Genomic DNA, 15,103 nt, shown 5'->3' with positions numbered 1-15,103 from the left:
ACAATGAAAATAAACATTTGTTGAAGTCCTTAAAGACATCTCACACAGTTGATATAGCTATAAAAACATAACACTGCAACTTCTGCAGGCTCAGAGACTCTGAGGTATACCATACGCTGGCAGGGCACGACACAGATGTCTTCAAATAACTTTGCATTAAAAGCCTTCCCTACAAAAAACCCCTTTGTTTTCATTAATAAAATGAAAAAAATGGTAATTCAAGCTATTTCCCTGCTCTGTACTTACACAGCACTTAAACCACCTGAGTGCTACGTCTCAGGCTGTCACACGTAAACCCATACTGCAGAGCAAAAGACACAGACTTAGAAGATGGGGAAGCATGCCCTGGGAGAGGAAAGCCTGCAGCACAAACTCAGCTGAGGTTCAAAACAGCTGCCTGACAACGCCGTGTATTTTACCACGGGCCTGTCCTCTTTCATCTCCAGGATCTGTGACAGAGAAAACAACTGTTCTCTAATAAGATCAGACTATTTTCTTGCATAGCTTTCAGAAGAAGCACCAGCAAGAAGCCACCTTCAGAATAAATTCTTAAGAAGTTACGTGCATAATCAAAACACCTTTTCTACAAGCGAGAGATGTTAAGAGCACTGTATAAACAAAAGGCTACTATACAAAAATCCATCTATTTAAAATACTGTTTATTTGTGATTTAACATTAATTAGCATTACATCTATGAGCAATTTCAGATAACATTTATATATTTTCCACAGGACACAAGAGTTGGCTGGCTCATTCTTTATGCCAAAGCAAGTAAATAGAGGCATTAGCAAAAGGTGCAAATAGTTCACGGTTGCATTTTAAAAAATATTTATGCACATTGCATTCATTTAGATATATTTTTAAAAAAGTTATGAAAAGCGTAGTTCACAGGTTACTGTTTCTACATATGTTGTAATACAACACAAATAATGTAGAACATAAAAAACAAAGTAAGCAACTGAAAGTTTCCACTATGATTAAAAACACTGATTCCAGTATTTAGTGATAGCTAGAAAATTGTTTCCAGGATCCATTCCAACATTGCATTATCACACTTACACGGTCAAAGCTAACCAGCCCCCAAACATGCTATAGTCAACATTTTTGCATGCCAAACCACTCTCCAGCCATATTTAACAATTATATATTGTATAATATTTCAACTGGCAATTTGGGAATCACATGGATCTTTAAAATGTACTTCCTATTGCGATGACTGATTTACAGACAATTTGACACAGCGAAGAAAAGCCTATGTTAATTTCTATGTTTAGTTTGTATTTACAATACAGTAAAAGTACTAAAATGACAACATCAGTAAAAATGAGTAAGTGGCAGTACCACCCTTACCCATGGCACTAGGCTCTGATTTGCTCTGGGTTCATCCAAAGGACAACACAGATTCATGAGACCCTTTTACAACTCAAATGAAAGTGAAGAAAAAAACAAAGTGTTGCACTCTGTATGAATCCATACAAATTATTTAAAATGTCTAATATGGAAATGTCACTTTGCTGATTTAATAAAAATATTCCACAATCCATATCATATATTTAAAAAAAATAACCAGACTTTTACTTTCTTTGTCTCCTCCTATTTTCTTACTATTTCACTTTCCCTTTTAACAGTTTTGTTTCCTTCATTTGGTTATGTTAAGAGATTATTTTTCTTCATTCATTAGCAATACCACAAGAGAAAAAAACCCCACAAGTAATTTTTAAACATGAATCCAGTTCAATTTTATATGCTTTTATCTTTTGATTTCTAAGTCCCTGGATTCCTGAATTATATTTAAGTATACTCTAAACCAAGCATTCTTAAATACACTCTACTATTAAATGCTTGGTTCACATGCTTATAATACCTTTATACTGAATGGTATACAAACATTTGAACATATAAAAATCTTTTTGTTTTGCCAGTTAAACTAAATTATCAATGTTAAGTGTATAAAATCCCCCTTCTTGAAAAATAAGGGTTTTCCCCCCCAACTGATTGAATAAAAAAAGAAGTCTTCAAAAATTATATTTTACTAAAATGAAATATTTGGCAAAAAAGTTATTGAAGAATGGAATTCTTTAGACATTTTGTATAATTCCAAATAAACTTTCTCTTACACAGTTTTTCCCCTAATATTATGTGCCAGTGTATAATATTTCTATATGATCTAATCTTAAAAAAGATTTAAGGTGTGCTGTTAATATGCACCCACTCAAACAGGGGTACAGAAACATAAAATATATGGTCAAAATCACAATACAAAAATGTATGATCTGGTTACCAAATGAGACAGCAGTTTTAAAAAGTCGTATGATCACTCAACGGTAATTTTAATAAAGACTTTAACTGTACTGAAAAGCTTAAGGTCTGCAAAATACTCGAAGCAGAACTTGCTGCTGCATACTGTGATGGTTTTCGATCTTGCTATGATGGTAACTGAGCACCTGCCAGTGTCGTTCTGCATGAAACTAATGAATGTTTCCAACCCTCATAGCAATTTTGTACACAGTTAAGTGAGAGATGAATTAATTTTCAATTAACTTGAAAAGGTTTTTTTGTTTGTTTGGTTGGTTTTTTTAAAGCAAAACCTCTTCCAGTTCCTTTTTGTTTAGGTTAAAAGTCCAGTTACTGCACACCCCTAACACTACGCTGTTAATGGTCAACTTAAACGTTTAAAATGTGCAATGTCTCCTCACAACAGAACTGCACTTACGCTTCTACTTTCTCCTTCTTTTTACTCTTTTTCAGAAAAGATGGGGTGCGGAATTTCTTCTTCTTCTTTGATGGGGATTTGGAAGGTGACCCTTCAGGGGACAGGGTCTCTTCTATCTTTTCAGAGCTTTTAATCGTAATCTCTACACTCTCCACAGTACTAGTGGTTAACTGACTGACCCTCTTGGTGAGATCTTCTTCCACCTCATGTGCATCTTCCTTGCCATTCACCACCACAACTGGCAACTCCACAGATATTAGGTTAGCATTCTGGGTATAGAGATCTTCATGATTTTCTGAGAGAAGAGACAATTTTGCAATTATTTATGTACACTATCATGCAAAAAACCAGTATTGAAACAAAGTCTGCGAGCCTGGACTGTGATCCAAAGAATGAAACCCAAAGTGCTTAGATGTGTTTTTTTTCCCCTTTATCTACACTCTAACTTGTTGTAAGCAGACAAGACTGTGAAAAGATCATTAAAGGAAAACAGGCTGAAAAAGCTAACCTTATCTCTGCCAGGTATATATACGGCTCAAGCTGTATACAGTGTATACAAATATGGTCTACACAGCATATACCTATACAGTCTCAAGCACACTCAGAATTACACTCTACTGCAAGAGACTAATTTATGAAAACGCAGCCATTTCATACAGAAGTCTTTGGAGAACTAGCCTTTCAAAATGCCTTCTTAGACTCTGCTGGAAAAGTCTTAGGCAAAAAACCCTACTCTTAACACTTTAAATAAAAATATTATACCTATTTCCTCCACCTTATCAACATCTAAATTTCAGTATGCCCCACGTTGTTTTCTGTTTGAGAGAATTACATATTAGAAAAAAATGGGAAAAACAGTTTTCTGGACAGAGTCCCACCCAGACTTGGTAAAAGAGGGCTCTTTTTGGCTCAGTTGACTTCATGCAAGTCTAAGAATGTGGCAGAAGAGTGGATGACTCAGGTTATCAGAGCCATTGGCATTGTACAGAAATTGCATGGAATACCTTCTAATTTTTCTGGGACATTTTGCGGGGATTGAGTTTGTGACTGAATTTGTGACACAGATGAACCGTCATCTGAGAATAATTCCTGTTCAGCATCTGCAGGACAAGATTTGAATTAGTAGCCATGCAAAAGTAAAAATCAAGCAAGAATGTCAGTGCTAGCGCTACAAGATTTACAGCTCTTCTAGCATTGTGTTGCTCATGCTGACAACATCAAGAAGTTACAATACACAGTTTAAACTCTATAGAATTATGGATTTACATGTTTTATCTGCTAACAATCATTATATATTAGTACTTTAATAGAAAGCATTAAAAAGGGTGGCAGGGTTGCATTCCAAGTAGCATGCTCCATGGTTTTATCTAGCTGTAAGTCACACAGTTTGCTGTCATAGTAAGCTATTATGCTATGCCCTGAATGTGATATATAACAAAGTTGTTTTATTACACAATATTAGTGAAGAAGAATGCAGTAAGTGTTATTGTTTTTAAAAAAAAAAAAAAAAATCAACCCTGAATTAGTAATTCCCTATGGAATAGTAGTATTGGAAGAAGATGTAAAAAGTGAAAGTAGATGAGTCTTGCACATTGGAAGAACAGAAGAAAAATTAAAAAAGCCAAGACCAAACATCTCAGTAAACTTTTGCTCAGCCGGTCACAGACCTGAGCAACTTGATCTAACTTTGATATCAACTTTGAGGAGGAGGTTGGACTAAGATGACCTTCATGGGCTCTTTCAACCTAAGTTATTCTATGATTCTGACAAAAAACCACCAACAGGTCCCCCTCCCCACCACCATTTAACAAAAATTTCTACTGTCTCAAGGAATGATTAGCTCTAGTTGCCAACAGTATATGCTAATAATTAACATATATACGTTTTTTATAGCAGACATTTTCAAACTAAAAATGAACTCATTATTAAAATGTAAACCCAAACATTTAAAAATGCACCACTGACCTTCCAACCCTTGCTGCTTGCGCTCAATTGTTTTCTTGTATTCTTCCAGTTCCTTTTCTGTGAGATGGCTGAATGGGTTGGGTGGTGCCGGTGGCGCGTGCTCATCATCTTCAAATTGCATTGGCTGGAAAAGAGAAAACCACAAAATTTAACAGTTAAAAAAAGAAGCAGGCAAGCAAGATGTACATGGTTAATGTCTCTTTTTTTCCCAAAGTTTAGTGATACCAGATTGGCAGGGAATACAGAAGAAAAACACAGATGCATCCAGGCGCAAATTACCCCATTTAATAGGCATTCACATAGTAATGAACACTGACTGCTGAGCTGTAAATCACCATCCTTTTGCAGCAGCACAATCATCATTTGAGGGATTTTTTTTTTTTTTGTATCAAGGGAGACAGCTTCAGAGTAGACACTTGCCTCAACAGCTTACACTTCAGGGACTAATATACTCTTCAGAAAAGTGAAAGTCCTTTAACAACAGGGATTCAAAAATAAGGTTTCCCATATTTTCTGCAAACGCCCCAAGTTCTAGGAATTTTTTTGTAGGAAAGTAACTGTGCTCACGCTCCTGTTTAGGAATTTAACTGGAAGAGCTCTTCCGAGGTGAATTTTACAATGACAAAATTAAAATTATTCTCATGGTGAAAGAAAACTCATTTGGAAAATATTCTTTTTGCCTGAAATAAATAAGCAAACTCAGTGTTATCTCAAAAGAATATTGGAAACCAAAATGAGGAAATAAGTGTACTAACCCATGGATGGTTGGAAACTCTTAGAACTATAGAATTCCAATTACAATTCATCACAGTTTCTTATACAACCTTATTAGGGATACCTGTATTGTTTGGAAGTAAGTATGTTCTATTCAAGAAAAGATTAGTGTGGACAGGTAAGAAACTGGAAACCCTCCCTTCCTCCCTCCCAATAAGAAGCCTGTTTCTAATGTAAACTGCCTTTTACACGGTCCCGTCCCACCTTTTAAACTCAGTTATTTCTGGGCCTCAATCATTTCCTTTAGCAGCGGTTCCACAGACTGATGAAAAGATTATTTTTGGCACCATGCATTGCAAAGTTCATCACTCGTTAGCTTAAATGGTCTTAGACAGGGGTCCTACTTCATTAATTTTAATGACAGGCAAACTTACCATTCATATCTCCATTTGAAACTAATATTTTTAACCTCTGAAATAAAACATGAATAAAATATATCACACATCCAAAATCTGGCATTAAAATAATCAGTTCTAACAAAGCATTTAGAAAGAAAATGGCCCAAACTGATGTTTGAAAGACAGGCAGCCAAATAACCCAAGTATTTGTAAATCACTTAATTATGTTCTACTCACTGGACTCGGCTTTTTATCCACAACAATCCCAGCGAGTAGCTGAGACTGTGGTCCTGCTGTCTTTAGGTCATACCGGTTTTGCTCCCTTATCTATACAGAGAAAATAAACCAGGTTATAAACAGATATTTCTCTTTAACAAATCCTGTGCCCACCAGCTCTGCAAAGCCAGTAACGCAGGCAGCAGTGAATGGCTGGAGGATTCTATGCTGCTGCACCTAAAAATTAAGATCTCTCCTTTGACCTCCGAATGCAGTGCGTATGTTGTTAGGCCTTCAAGTACTCCCAAATATCCACTCTAGTTCCAGCTCCTGCACTTCATGCAAGCCAGTATTTAGAAATAAGCTCCAAGGAATAGTATGTCTTTGAACCTGTCCTCTCCATCCCATAAATGACCTATGTTAAGCTATTGGAGAGATCTGTGTGGTCACAAAGGTTGGTAACGTTTTTCCTTCTGTGAATAGCTCACTATTTTCCCCAAACAAACAGCCCTACTTCACATTGTCAGTGCTTAAGAGATTGACAGATCAGATAGAAATACAAATACAAACACAGATCATATATAAAAAAAATTTCTACAGCAGGAAAATAGGAATAAACTATCTAATGAGACAGTGACATGCATGAATTTAAAAATCATTGTCTAGGACATGTATTATTAATCCCTAGATCAGAGGGTGCCTTTCCAGTTCTAAGGAAGGGAGTTGCTCCTTCTGACTCCAGTTCAGTCCCCACGGATACTGATATGGTGCTTTCCAAGAAAGAAAAAAATATGTAACCAAATGGAAAGTGTCCTGAATATCTGTTAATATAGTTATGCCTAGGGTGGAGTATTTGGTCAGTCTGACAGTCAGCGTCTTATGTGCTGGAAGGGAAAAGCAGTGAGATATTGATGTTTACAGAGAGGTCCAACAATAATCTCCCAGTTTCTTTTTTTCCTTCCATTAGGAAGTGGACTGGGCCATAGAATTCTCCTAGCACTTATTAAGCTGGAGTTTAATACAGAACAGAGTGAGATTACAGTCTGAGATTGAATCATGCTGTAGATGACGCACAGCAATTCGGTTCATGCTGACACCTAATTATCCACTAAATATAATGCTAAATAGCAGGGACTACCATTTCCAAGCTATCATTTCCAGAGTTAATACTCATCCTTCATGAAACTATTGCATTCAAAATTTTTATATATATATATATATATATATTGCATATGTGTCTACCAACTTCACGTATATCATACATTTAAATACATGTTTTTTAGTGCCAAAAATCACATACAATGTAAGAAACTTGTTAGTAAAATCAGAACATTTGAAAATTTTATTTTACTGCTGTGTTGAATCATTACTTGAACATATAGTTTTATTTGGAAATGTTAAAATTTTAATTTCATTACACTTCTTTTACCTTATTTCTCTTTTCCAGCACTTCACTTGGGTTTGTGTTTAGAGGAACAAATTGGTTTGGATCTTCAATTTTGATTGGTGTTCCTCCACTAGTCTTGGAGGAGTCATCAGCTTTCATCCACTTAAAAAAAAAAAAAAAAAAAAAAAGAAGCTAAAAACCCCAGCATGATGGGGAGGAACAATTCTCAGTGTTGTCTTACTGCTAAAGAAGAGATATAAAGAAAGGACTTTCTGACTTTATTCTCAATTCCACATGACACCCACAAAATAATCCCAACTCCTTACAAGTCTGTGTGTTTGCCCAAGAGGATTTAAATTGCCTTGAACACGTATCATCAACATTACTTTTTGTAAACACTGAAATACCTTCCTGAAAAATGCAGTACTAACTGTGTACTAATGAAGTCATATTTAGAAAGGATTATGCTTCCTAGTAACTGGCACATAGATCCACCAGCTCCAGAGCCCTTGTTCATGCAATCAACTTCCACCTCTGCTAACCACACATTTTGACTGTAGTTTTTTTCCTTTGTAAGCAGGGTTTTAAATCAGTTGCTGAGGTTGTTTCTCCCAAACTTAAGTTTAGAAACTCGCTAGCCTGCCAGCAGGAGGAGCTGATGCTTTTACAGTTGTACTATGCAACTGGGAGCAGCCTGATAGCAAATAACATGCTTGTAGTCCCATGAAAGCCACCTCTCTCCAGGCCAGAAACACAGTGGAAGCATCTTGGTGAGCTGAAGGAGGAGGAAAAAATCTTGATCATCATTAAAAGAAGTAGCATGAACAGACTCTTCGAAGTGTGTTTTCAGTAGGCTCACAAACAGGAAGCAGGCAGTTAGAGATGAATTAGAGCTTGTGTCTCCCTCATGTAGAGAAGAAAACAACCCATGGATGATTTAAAACCTTACTATGTTTGGTGGATAATTAATAGCACAAAGAGATATGGTAGAAAAACTGTTTTCTACTTCAGGAATCAGAAGAGGTAGTAACAAAAGGGAAATAATTGTTAAATTTTATCATAAACTGTTGCTCTTCCAAACAGTTAACCCCCCCCCTTCCCCAAACAGAGGGGGCCCTTGGTACTAATGTCATTAAGTCTCCCCAAAGCCTATTTTTATTTGCTTGTTAAACTTAATTTGCTAATCCTCTTAAAGATTTCCTCATATAAACTGTGCGTAATTTACTTTCTCTCAAGTAGCGCAAAAACTAAGCGACTGCCTAAAATATCTACCTACCGTGATCTTAGTCCTGGGACTGGTTTCCCCATTCCAGGACTCCTCAGGCACATTAACTTTCAAGTATGTGTTTGGAGAGTTCAGCCATCTTGTCTTTTCTCTCTGTTGCCTCTGCGCCAGGAATTTCAGGGGGGAAAGCGGGACTGTATCATCTTCAAACGAGAAGGCAGTCACAGTGGCTGGGATCTCAACGTCACTCTTGTGTCTGGGTTTTTCTCTGACTAATGGTTGCCTATAGGCATAGCCAGTTCTGTATCCCTATGGAGGGGGGAAAAAAAGAAAAAAATGTTTTAAAAAAATAAAAATAAAAAAAATTTAAAAAAATCAGAAAAAGGTATCCAAAGAAGTCATGGAAGTTTTGTGCTGCCCTATATACATTAAACAGGTCCATTGAGCTCTTCAGAGAATGGGCTAGTGGTGTTGTCCATCATTCATTCGTACTATTAACATTCAAGAGACCCATTTAAAATACAGTACAGTAGCAGCTGGACAGTACCCCACTCACACTTCACCTTCCTCCCACCTTCGTGAATGCGTGACCACCAAATGACCCCCTGCTCAGGTTATGACCTAGGTAGCTTTCATGAGGACATTTGTCTTGCACAACGGCACATCCTAGTTCATGACACTCCCTCATTCCTCACTCTATTTGTATTAAAGGCTGTTCCAGAATTCATACTGCAGTGAAATGGACATTTCAAACAAACAATAAATTATCACCTTATTTCCTAATATTAGAGTTAATAACAAAATATAGAGGAAAAACTACTATGTCTATTTACTAGGTGGTGATTAAAATATATTTTTACTGTTAAGCTACTATAAAGAGCAAATATGTTTGAGATGGGTTGGACAAAATTTAAGTTCAAAACATTATAAATTCTTATCAAGACAGAATACTACTGTCAGATACAGGGACATAATAAAAACTAAACCAAGCAGACGAGATTTCATATACAATAAAACTTACTCAGTCTTCATTTTCAAACTCACAAAGAAACCAGAAAAAATAATTTGCTTTACAGAAGCTAATCCTACACTCAAAAGCTTACAGAGACTATATGGACAACACCACCAATGTGCTCTCACCAGGTTGTCCAGCATGCGCATGAGTGCTTCAAATTCTTGCTCCCCAACTTTCCATTTTTGTTGTGAAGCCATATTAACTCCACCTCCTCCAGTTGCTGCCACACCATGTGTGGAAGGCTTGAACTTCTGCAGATCCAGTAGTAGGAGATTGTCTATCCCACCTGCTCCAGCTAAGGCATGAACCTAGAGACATCAATGAGTGTATTTCATTTGTGGAAAAGCTTTTGGATTCTCTGCTTTTCTGAATTCACAGGAGAAACTTACTTAAACATATGCTACAGTTATTTCTCAGGCTAGTTTTCTACTGTGCAAAAATGTATTAAAATATATAGCAAGTGATTCTTATGGGAAGGATGATAATATCTGCTAATAATTGCACTTTAAAAGGAGTCGATTCAAACACTGGCTTTCAGAGTACCTTAAAAAGGTCTTTCTGCGTCACAAGACTAAACATTTTTCATTTTTATATCCATTTCAAAACGAATAAGTGATCAAATTCAAAATGAAGGCAGGGCAAGGGAGGAAAGTAAAGGAGTGGGAGACTGCCATTTGCACCTCCAAACACCTACTTGGGAGGACAGGATCACTGAAGAACAAGTAAGGGCAAAGTGAGGAAGTTTCTGGGGATGGGCTTAGGAGTTATGGAAGGCGAGGACACTTTCAGTGGCCTCTCTCCACAGGTTACAGATAATACCTAGATACCTAACTAGGTAGTTAAAGTTAGACAAAATAGAAACAACTGATTTTGGGACTCAAGTTATTTTTAAATACGCTACCCTCTACCATTGCTCCAAAGACCTTTTGTTTATTTGGTTTTACAAATCCTTGTGATCACAGGGAGAAGCTTCTTTCTTTGTCACAACACTCAGCTTTGACAAACCAGCTGGATGTCGAGAGATCTTAAGTCACACTTCCACAAGCAGAGAGTACCACTGAACCAATTATCTGACAGATTCTCTGCATGAAGATCACTCTCCACAGCATGGAACAAAAACCTGTACCCTTCAGAGTGTAACAACACTGATATTCTAGGAAGAGTGATACAGTATTTGTGCTGTTCCTTCTATGTTTTCCTGATGTTCCAATTTCTCTGTCTTTCACCTGGCATATGATTACTGGACTCCACAACCCCAAATATTTCGTAATATTAGAGATCTTCCCATCTGGGATGTAATCTATAACTCAGCAGCATAAGTGTTTGAAATTAAATACAGATTAATTCTCTCTCACCTGCGTTTCACAGGCCAGTTGCACATTGAAAATATAGTGGAATGCTTCTTCCAGTGTCTCTCCCAGTGCTACCACACCATGGTTTCTTAAGACTAATACCTAGTAAACGAAGACACTAATGTTAAATGGTAGAAACTGGCGCAGTACATGAAAATTGTTTATGAAGAGCGTGAATGAGGTTGAATACCTTGCAACTGGGTCCAAGAACTTTCTGAAGCTGAATTCTCTCTTCCTGTTCATCAAGAGATCCCTGGTAGTTGTAATAAGCAACATCTCCCAGAATCAGAGCCTCCTGTGATATGGGAAGGATGCCACACTTCATAGATGAAACCTGTTTCAAGAAAATGAAGTACTGATAATTAGGGAAAAATCAAACTCTTAAAACCCACATCTCAACCACCCAAGCCTTAGCAGGATGTACTTTGTATCTTTGCTAGAAAAGAGACAAACTCTCCACAGTGAAAGCTTAGAAACTATACCTTCCTCCTCCAGCCCCCACCAGTCTAATTTGCAATAGGGTGACAGAGCTGCTGCTACCCAACCTAGGGACAGGTTCATTATAGGAAAAGACAAATTATCCCAACTAAGTTAATTTTTGCGAATCTTATCCATGTTTAATTCTCAGCATAAGCCTACTTAATGTTTTTTCCTTCTTTCCCACATTTATAACTTCAAAAAGCTAGTACAAAAGTAGTTATCCATTCCTTTTTTTGTCTGTAGTCAAGGAATACATATATATGCATTTATATATAAAATAATATGAATTTATCTATTTATCTCAAACCTATTATTTGAAGTCTCCTTACATCTTTATCATTGTTATACAGACCATTTTTAACTTATATGTTAACTATGACGTTTTAATAGATAGATAAATCCAAATTGAACATAACTACTAATTAAGCCACTTAAAAATGGAGTTGCATAATGTAAATGATGAATGTATACAGCACATTATATGGTATAAGATGCTATAAATGAAGCCTGTGTAAACTATATACTTTACAGCCTCCTCAACCTGAGTACAATCATATCTGAGCATCAGTTTATTCCTATCCATCTCACTGCAGTGGCCCAACCCTCTTTCTCTGCTTATTTGATAACCGCACGCCTTTCTTTACCAGTGGAGAGTCGATGTTAAAAACAAAAATAAAACTGCCATGAGCAGTGATTCAGATTCAGAAATGTGCTCTAAGTTCATAAGGTAAACCTTTTTCTTTTACTCTTTATGCTAGAAGGAAGACTTACAGCTGCTGTTGCAGGGGTATGTATATGTATTACACATCTGACATCAGGGCGGGTGGAGTAAATGGCCACATGTGGACTGAATCCTGCATTGTCAATGCTTAGAGTCGTACTTCCCTGGTCAACTACATCTCCTAGGATGTTTACTTTAACCTGGAAAGTCAAACAAAGGAACAAAATTCAAAAAGTTTGCAACAACTACCATTATTTACAAACTACCCTCCCTTTCTTACTTGGTACCAAATTTCCCCCCACACATTTAGGGCTCAGAGCATGAAAAAAAGTAGGAGAGCAGCCATGAATCTGTGTGTCAATAAACCACCCTGCTGTCCAAGCCCTTGATAGCTGTTGGAAGTCCAGCCATGAATGAAGTAAAGATAAGACCCTGATACAACATATATTCCTCTTTGGTCTTAGCTGACCTTTCCTTGTTTCTGACTTTCAAAAATGAATTTTGTTAACATTTCCTACATTTTAAATATGAAGAAAATTCAGCCTCTGAGAAATTCCCAATAAGAAAATTAAATTCATAGGGACTTTTCCGTTTCATGGGAACATTAAAATAATAAATCCAGGATCAACAAAAACCAACAGCAGGGTCATATCAGGTCTTGTTCTCATGTTTGTATTTTGGTTCTGTGTTTGCTGGTGTAATGCTATTAATCTCAGTCTGCTACTCCTTCCAACTGGAGGTAGTTTCTTTACAGATACGTACTGACATGAAGAACATATGGCAGGTTCTGCACCAAAAGATGCGTGATTTAGCAGCTACCATTGCCTAAATGCCAATCTGTAACTTCACCCAGCTCCTCTGTTGGGCCTGGGGAAGGTTATTCAACTTTATTTCCCCACTTATAAAGATAAGAACTGATTCTACTAACACTACTCCTACAGAGTCATTTCATATGTATTACCATATTGTCAGGTTATAAAAAGTTGCTGTTAAACTGAGGCTATTTGATGAGCTTCATCAGACAGGAAAACAAAACTTTGCTGCTCCACATTGAAGCTGAAGACCAAGCAACAGAAAGCAAAGCTAAACCCAAAAAGAAATGCTGAGGACAAAGGATGCTAGTATCTAAGTAGTTAATCAGCTCTTCATCTGGTGGGTAGAGATTAAAAAACAAATAACAGCATGATTATAGTTTAGAAGTCCATTTTATGAGCCACAAAAGTCTTTTAGAAAACAGGTTGAGCCTTGCTGGTTATTACAGCAGGTGAATGACGTACCAAATTAGAAGCTGAAGCTTCAGAAAAAGACAGACCTCTTGGAATGATTAGAATATGGTCATGTTCTTTGCTTACTCTTACCTGCAAAGGAGGAAGAAAATAGATTACTGATCTATTTTTGAATTTATATTATTCAGGGGGAAAACTAATTTGAATGAATAGGTAAAATTCCAAATAAAAATGTTTATTCTCCAAAATACTTACTGTGATATAGGCATTTGGCAAATGTGCCCACCCAAACAAGTCAGCCAATCTATATAAACTGGCTAACTTGCAACGAGTAAGTTTTTCTCCCTTAACAAACGAGGAGGTATCTGTCCCAGGTAGATCATTGATAGGTGTAATCATTCCATGGCCTGAAAAACAGATAAAAAGAGATGATGGCCAGTCAGACAATTAAGTAACTTCTAGCTATGCCATGATCTTCCCGAAGCAGCGTATTTAAATTGTTAGCATAGCAGTACCAGCAGTTATTAGACTGGAACTGCACTGCTGGGATTTCTAAGGTCTTTACTGAAACCTCTGTAACTTTAAGACAGTAGGAACCATACCCAGAATTTAAGTCTTCATTTCTTTTTCAAACATGAGAGAGGTGAAATACAGGTTTCCTTTGAAGTACCACTTGGATTTTGAGCTCTCTCCTGATTCAAGTTCCTATATAGGACTTGAACTGCGCTTTAAGACATTTGCCACTAATGAAGTATTTTTACATGTTACTTTGAAATTACAGGAGAACACATTCCAGCTGGATATCTGACACCAATGTCTGACACCAATATCTGACACCAATTCGAAGAGATGTCTCAGTCTGAACACTTTAATTTAGTCCTAATGAAGAAATCAGGATTAATGCAAGAGTTCTCAAACCGCTAGACAGAATAGATCCCCTCTTAACAGAAAAAGCACAAAGATCAATTTATCTCTTTGACTTGTGATGACACAAACATACACTTCTGCCCTTCACGAATGCATGATAACCCTTTGAGAGCTACAGCCTTTGCTTACGGGGAAAGTTAAGACCAGAAGAGGTAAAAGTCATTTTGGTTTTCAACAAAAAGAGTATGTGCTTTGAGATTACTTGCCCTGTCCGAGCCCCTGGGCAACTGCAGCAGAGACAGCAGTTGGACCTGCAGTCTCACTAACCAGCCAGAGACGTGGAGATAAGATTATTTGGGCTCTCTGTTGTTCTCTTCCACTTGTTTTGTTAAATTAACTCTGAAGAGCCATTTTGGGACCAGTTCTCAAAAGATGCTGAATGCTGGCAGCTGCCACTGCACTTCAGGCTTGTAAGCTCCCATATGATGTCCACCCACAGAACTTACATCGACTTTAATGTTTCAGTGCTTCACGACTTGGAAAGAAGAACTTGGGTGTTAACTGAAAGATCCTAGCAACATCTTTATAACTAGAGTACATACTACAAGCTGTTTTTAACTGTGGGAGCTGTTTGTGTAACAATTCAGTTTGCCAGGCTATCCCTCCTCTTTTTTTTTAATAATAATTTATATGCAAGAGTAGAAAATGTATTTCACATCTCAATTTATGCTCATGTTAAACTGCTAATAGTAACAGGGTGCAGCATTTTGTTCCCTCAGTTAAACTTTTATTAGCAAATTCTAGAATAACTGAGCGTGAGGAC

The 15,103-nt window shown here is 37.0% G+C and overlaps 1 protein-coding gene across 7 annotated transcripts in view; it reads right to left on the bottom strand.

The window, feature by feature from the left end:
* Positions 1–642: 642 nt before the first annotated feature.
* ADD3 (adducin 3) overlaps positions 643–15,103 on the bottom strand; it is a 101,554-nt gene continuing 87,093 nt past the window's right edge. For 6 of the 7 annotated variants that reach the window (XM_072871068.1, XM_072871069.1, XM_072871064.1 and 3 more), the window contains 12 exons: positions 13,669–13,820; positions 13,465–13,545; positions 12,238–12,387; positions 11,177–11,320; positions 10,990–11,088; positions 9,760–9,942; positions 8,671–8,928; positions 7,437–7,556; positions 6,029–6,118; positions 4,680–4,803; positions 3,719–3,814; positions 643–3,009 (listed from right to left, as the gene is read on the bottom strand). In XM_072871068.1, coding sequence (XP_072727169.1) covers positions 2,711–3,009; positions 3,719–3,814; positions 4,680–4,803; positions 6,029–6,118; positions 7,437–7,556; positions 8,671–8,928; positions 9,760–9,942; positions 10,990–11,088; positions 11,177–11,320; positions 12,238–12,387; positions 13,465–13,545; positions 13,669–13,820 — 1,796 coding nt within the window. In that variant the 3' untranslated portion in view covers positions 643–2,710. The remainder of the gene's footprint in view (positions 3,010–3,718; positions 3,815–4,679; positions 4,804–6,028; positions 6,119–7,436; positions 7,557–8,670; positions 8,929–9,759; positions 9,943–10,989; positions 11,089–11,176; positions 11,321–12,237; positions 12,388–13,464; positions 13,546–13,668; positions 13,821–15,103) is intronic. The other variant, XM_072871071.1, reaches the window with a different exon arrangement.

Source organism: Ciconia boyciana, chromosome 8 (genome assembly GCF_034638445.1).
Source record: "Ciconia boyciana chromosome 8, ASM3463844v1, whole genome shotgun sequence".
In the NCBI taxonomy this organism is placed as follows: Eukaryota; Metazoa; Chordata; class Aves; order Ciconiiformes; family Ciconiidae; genus Ciconia; species Ciconia boyciana.
Note: the sequence above shows the minus strand (reverse complement) of the source record. Positions and strands in the feature narration are given on the sequence as shown.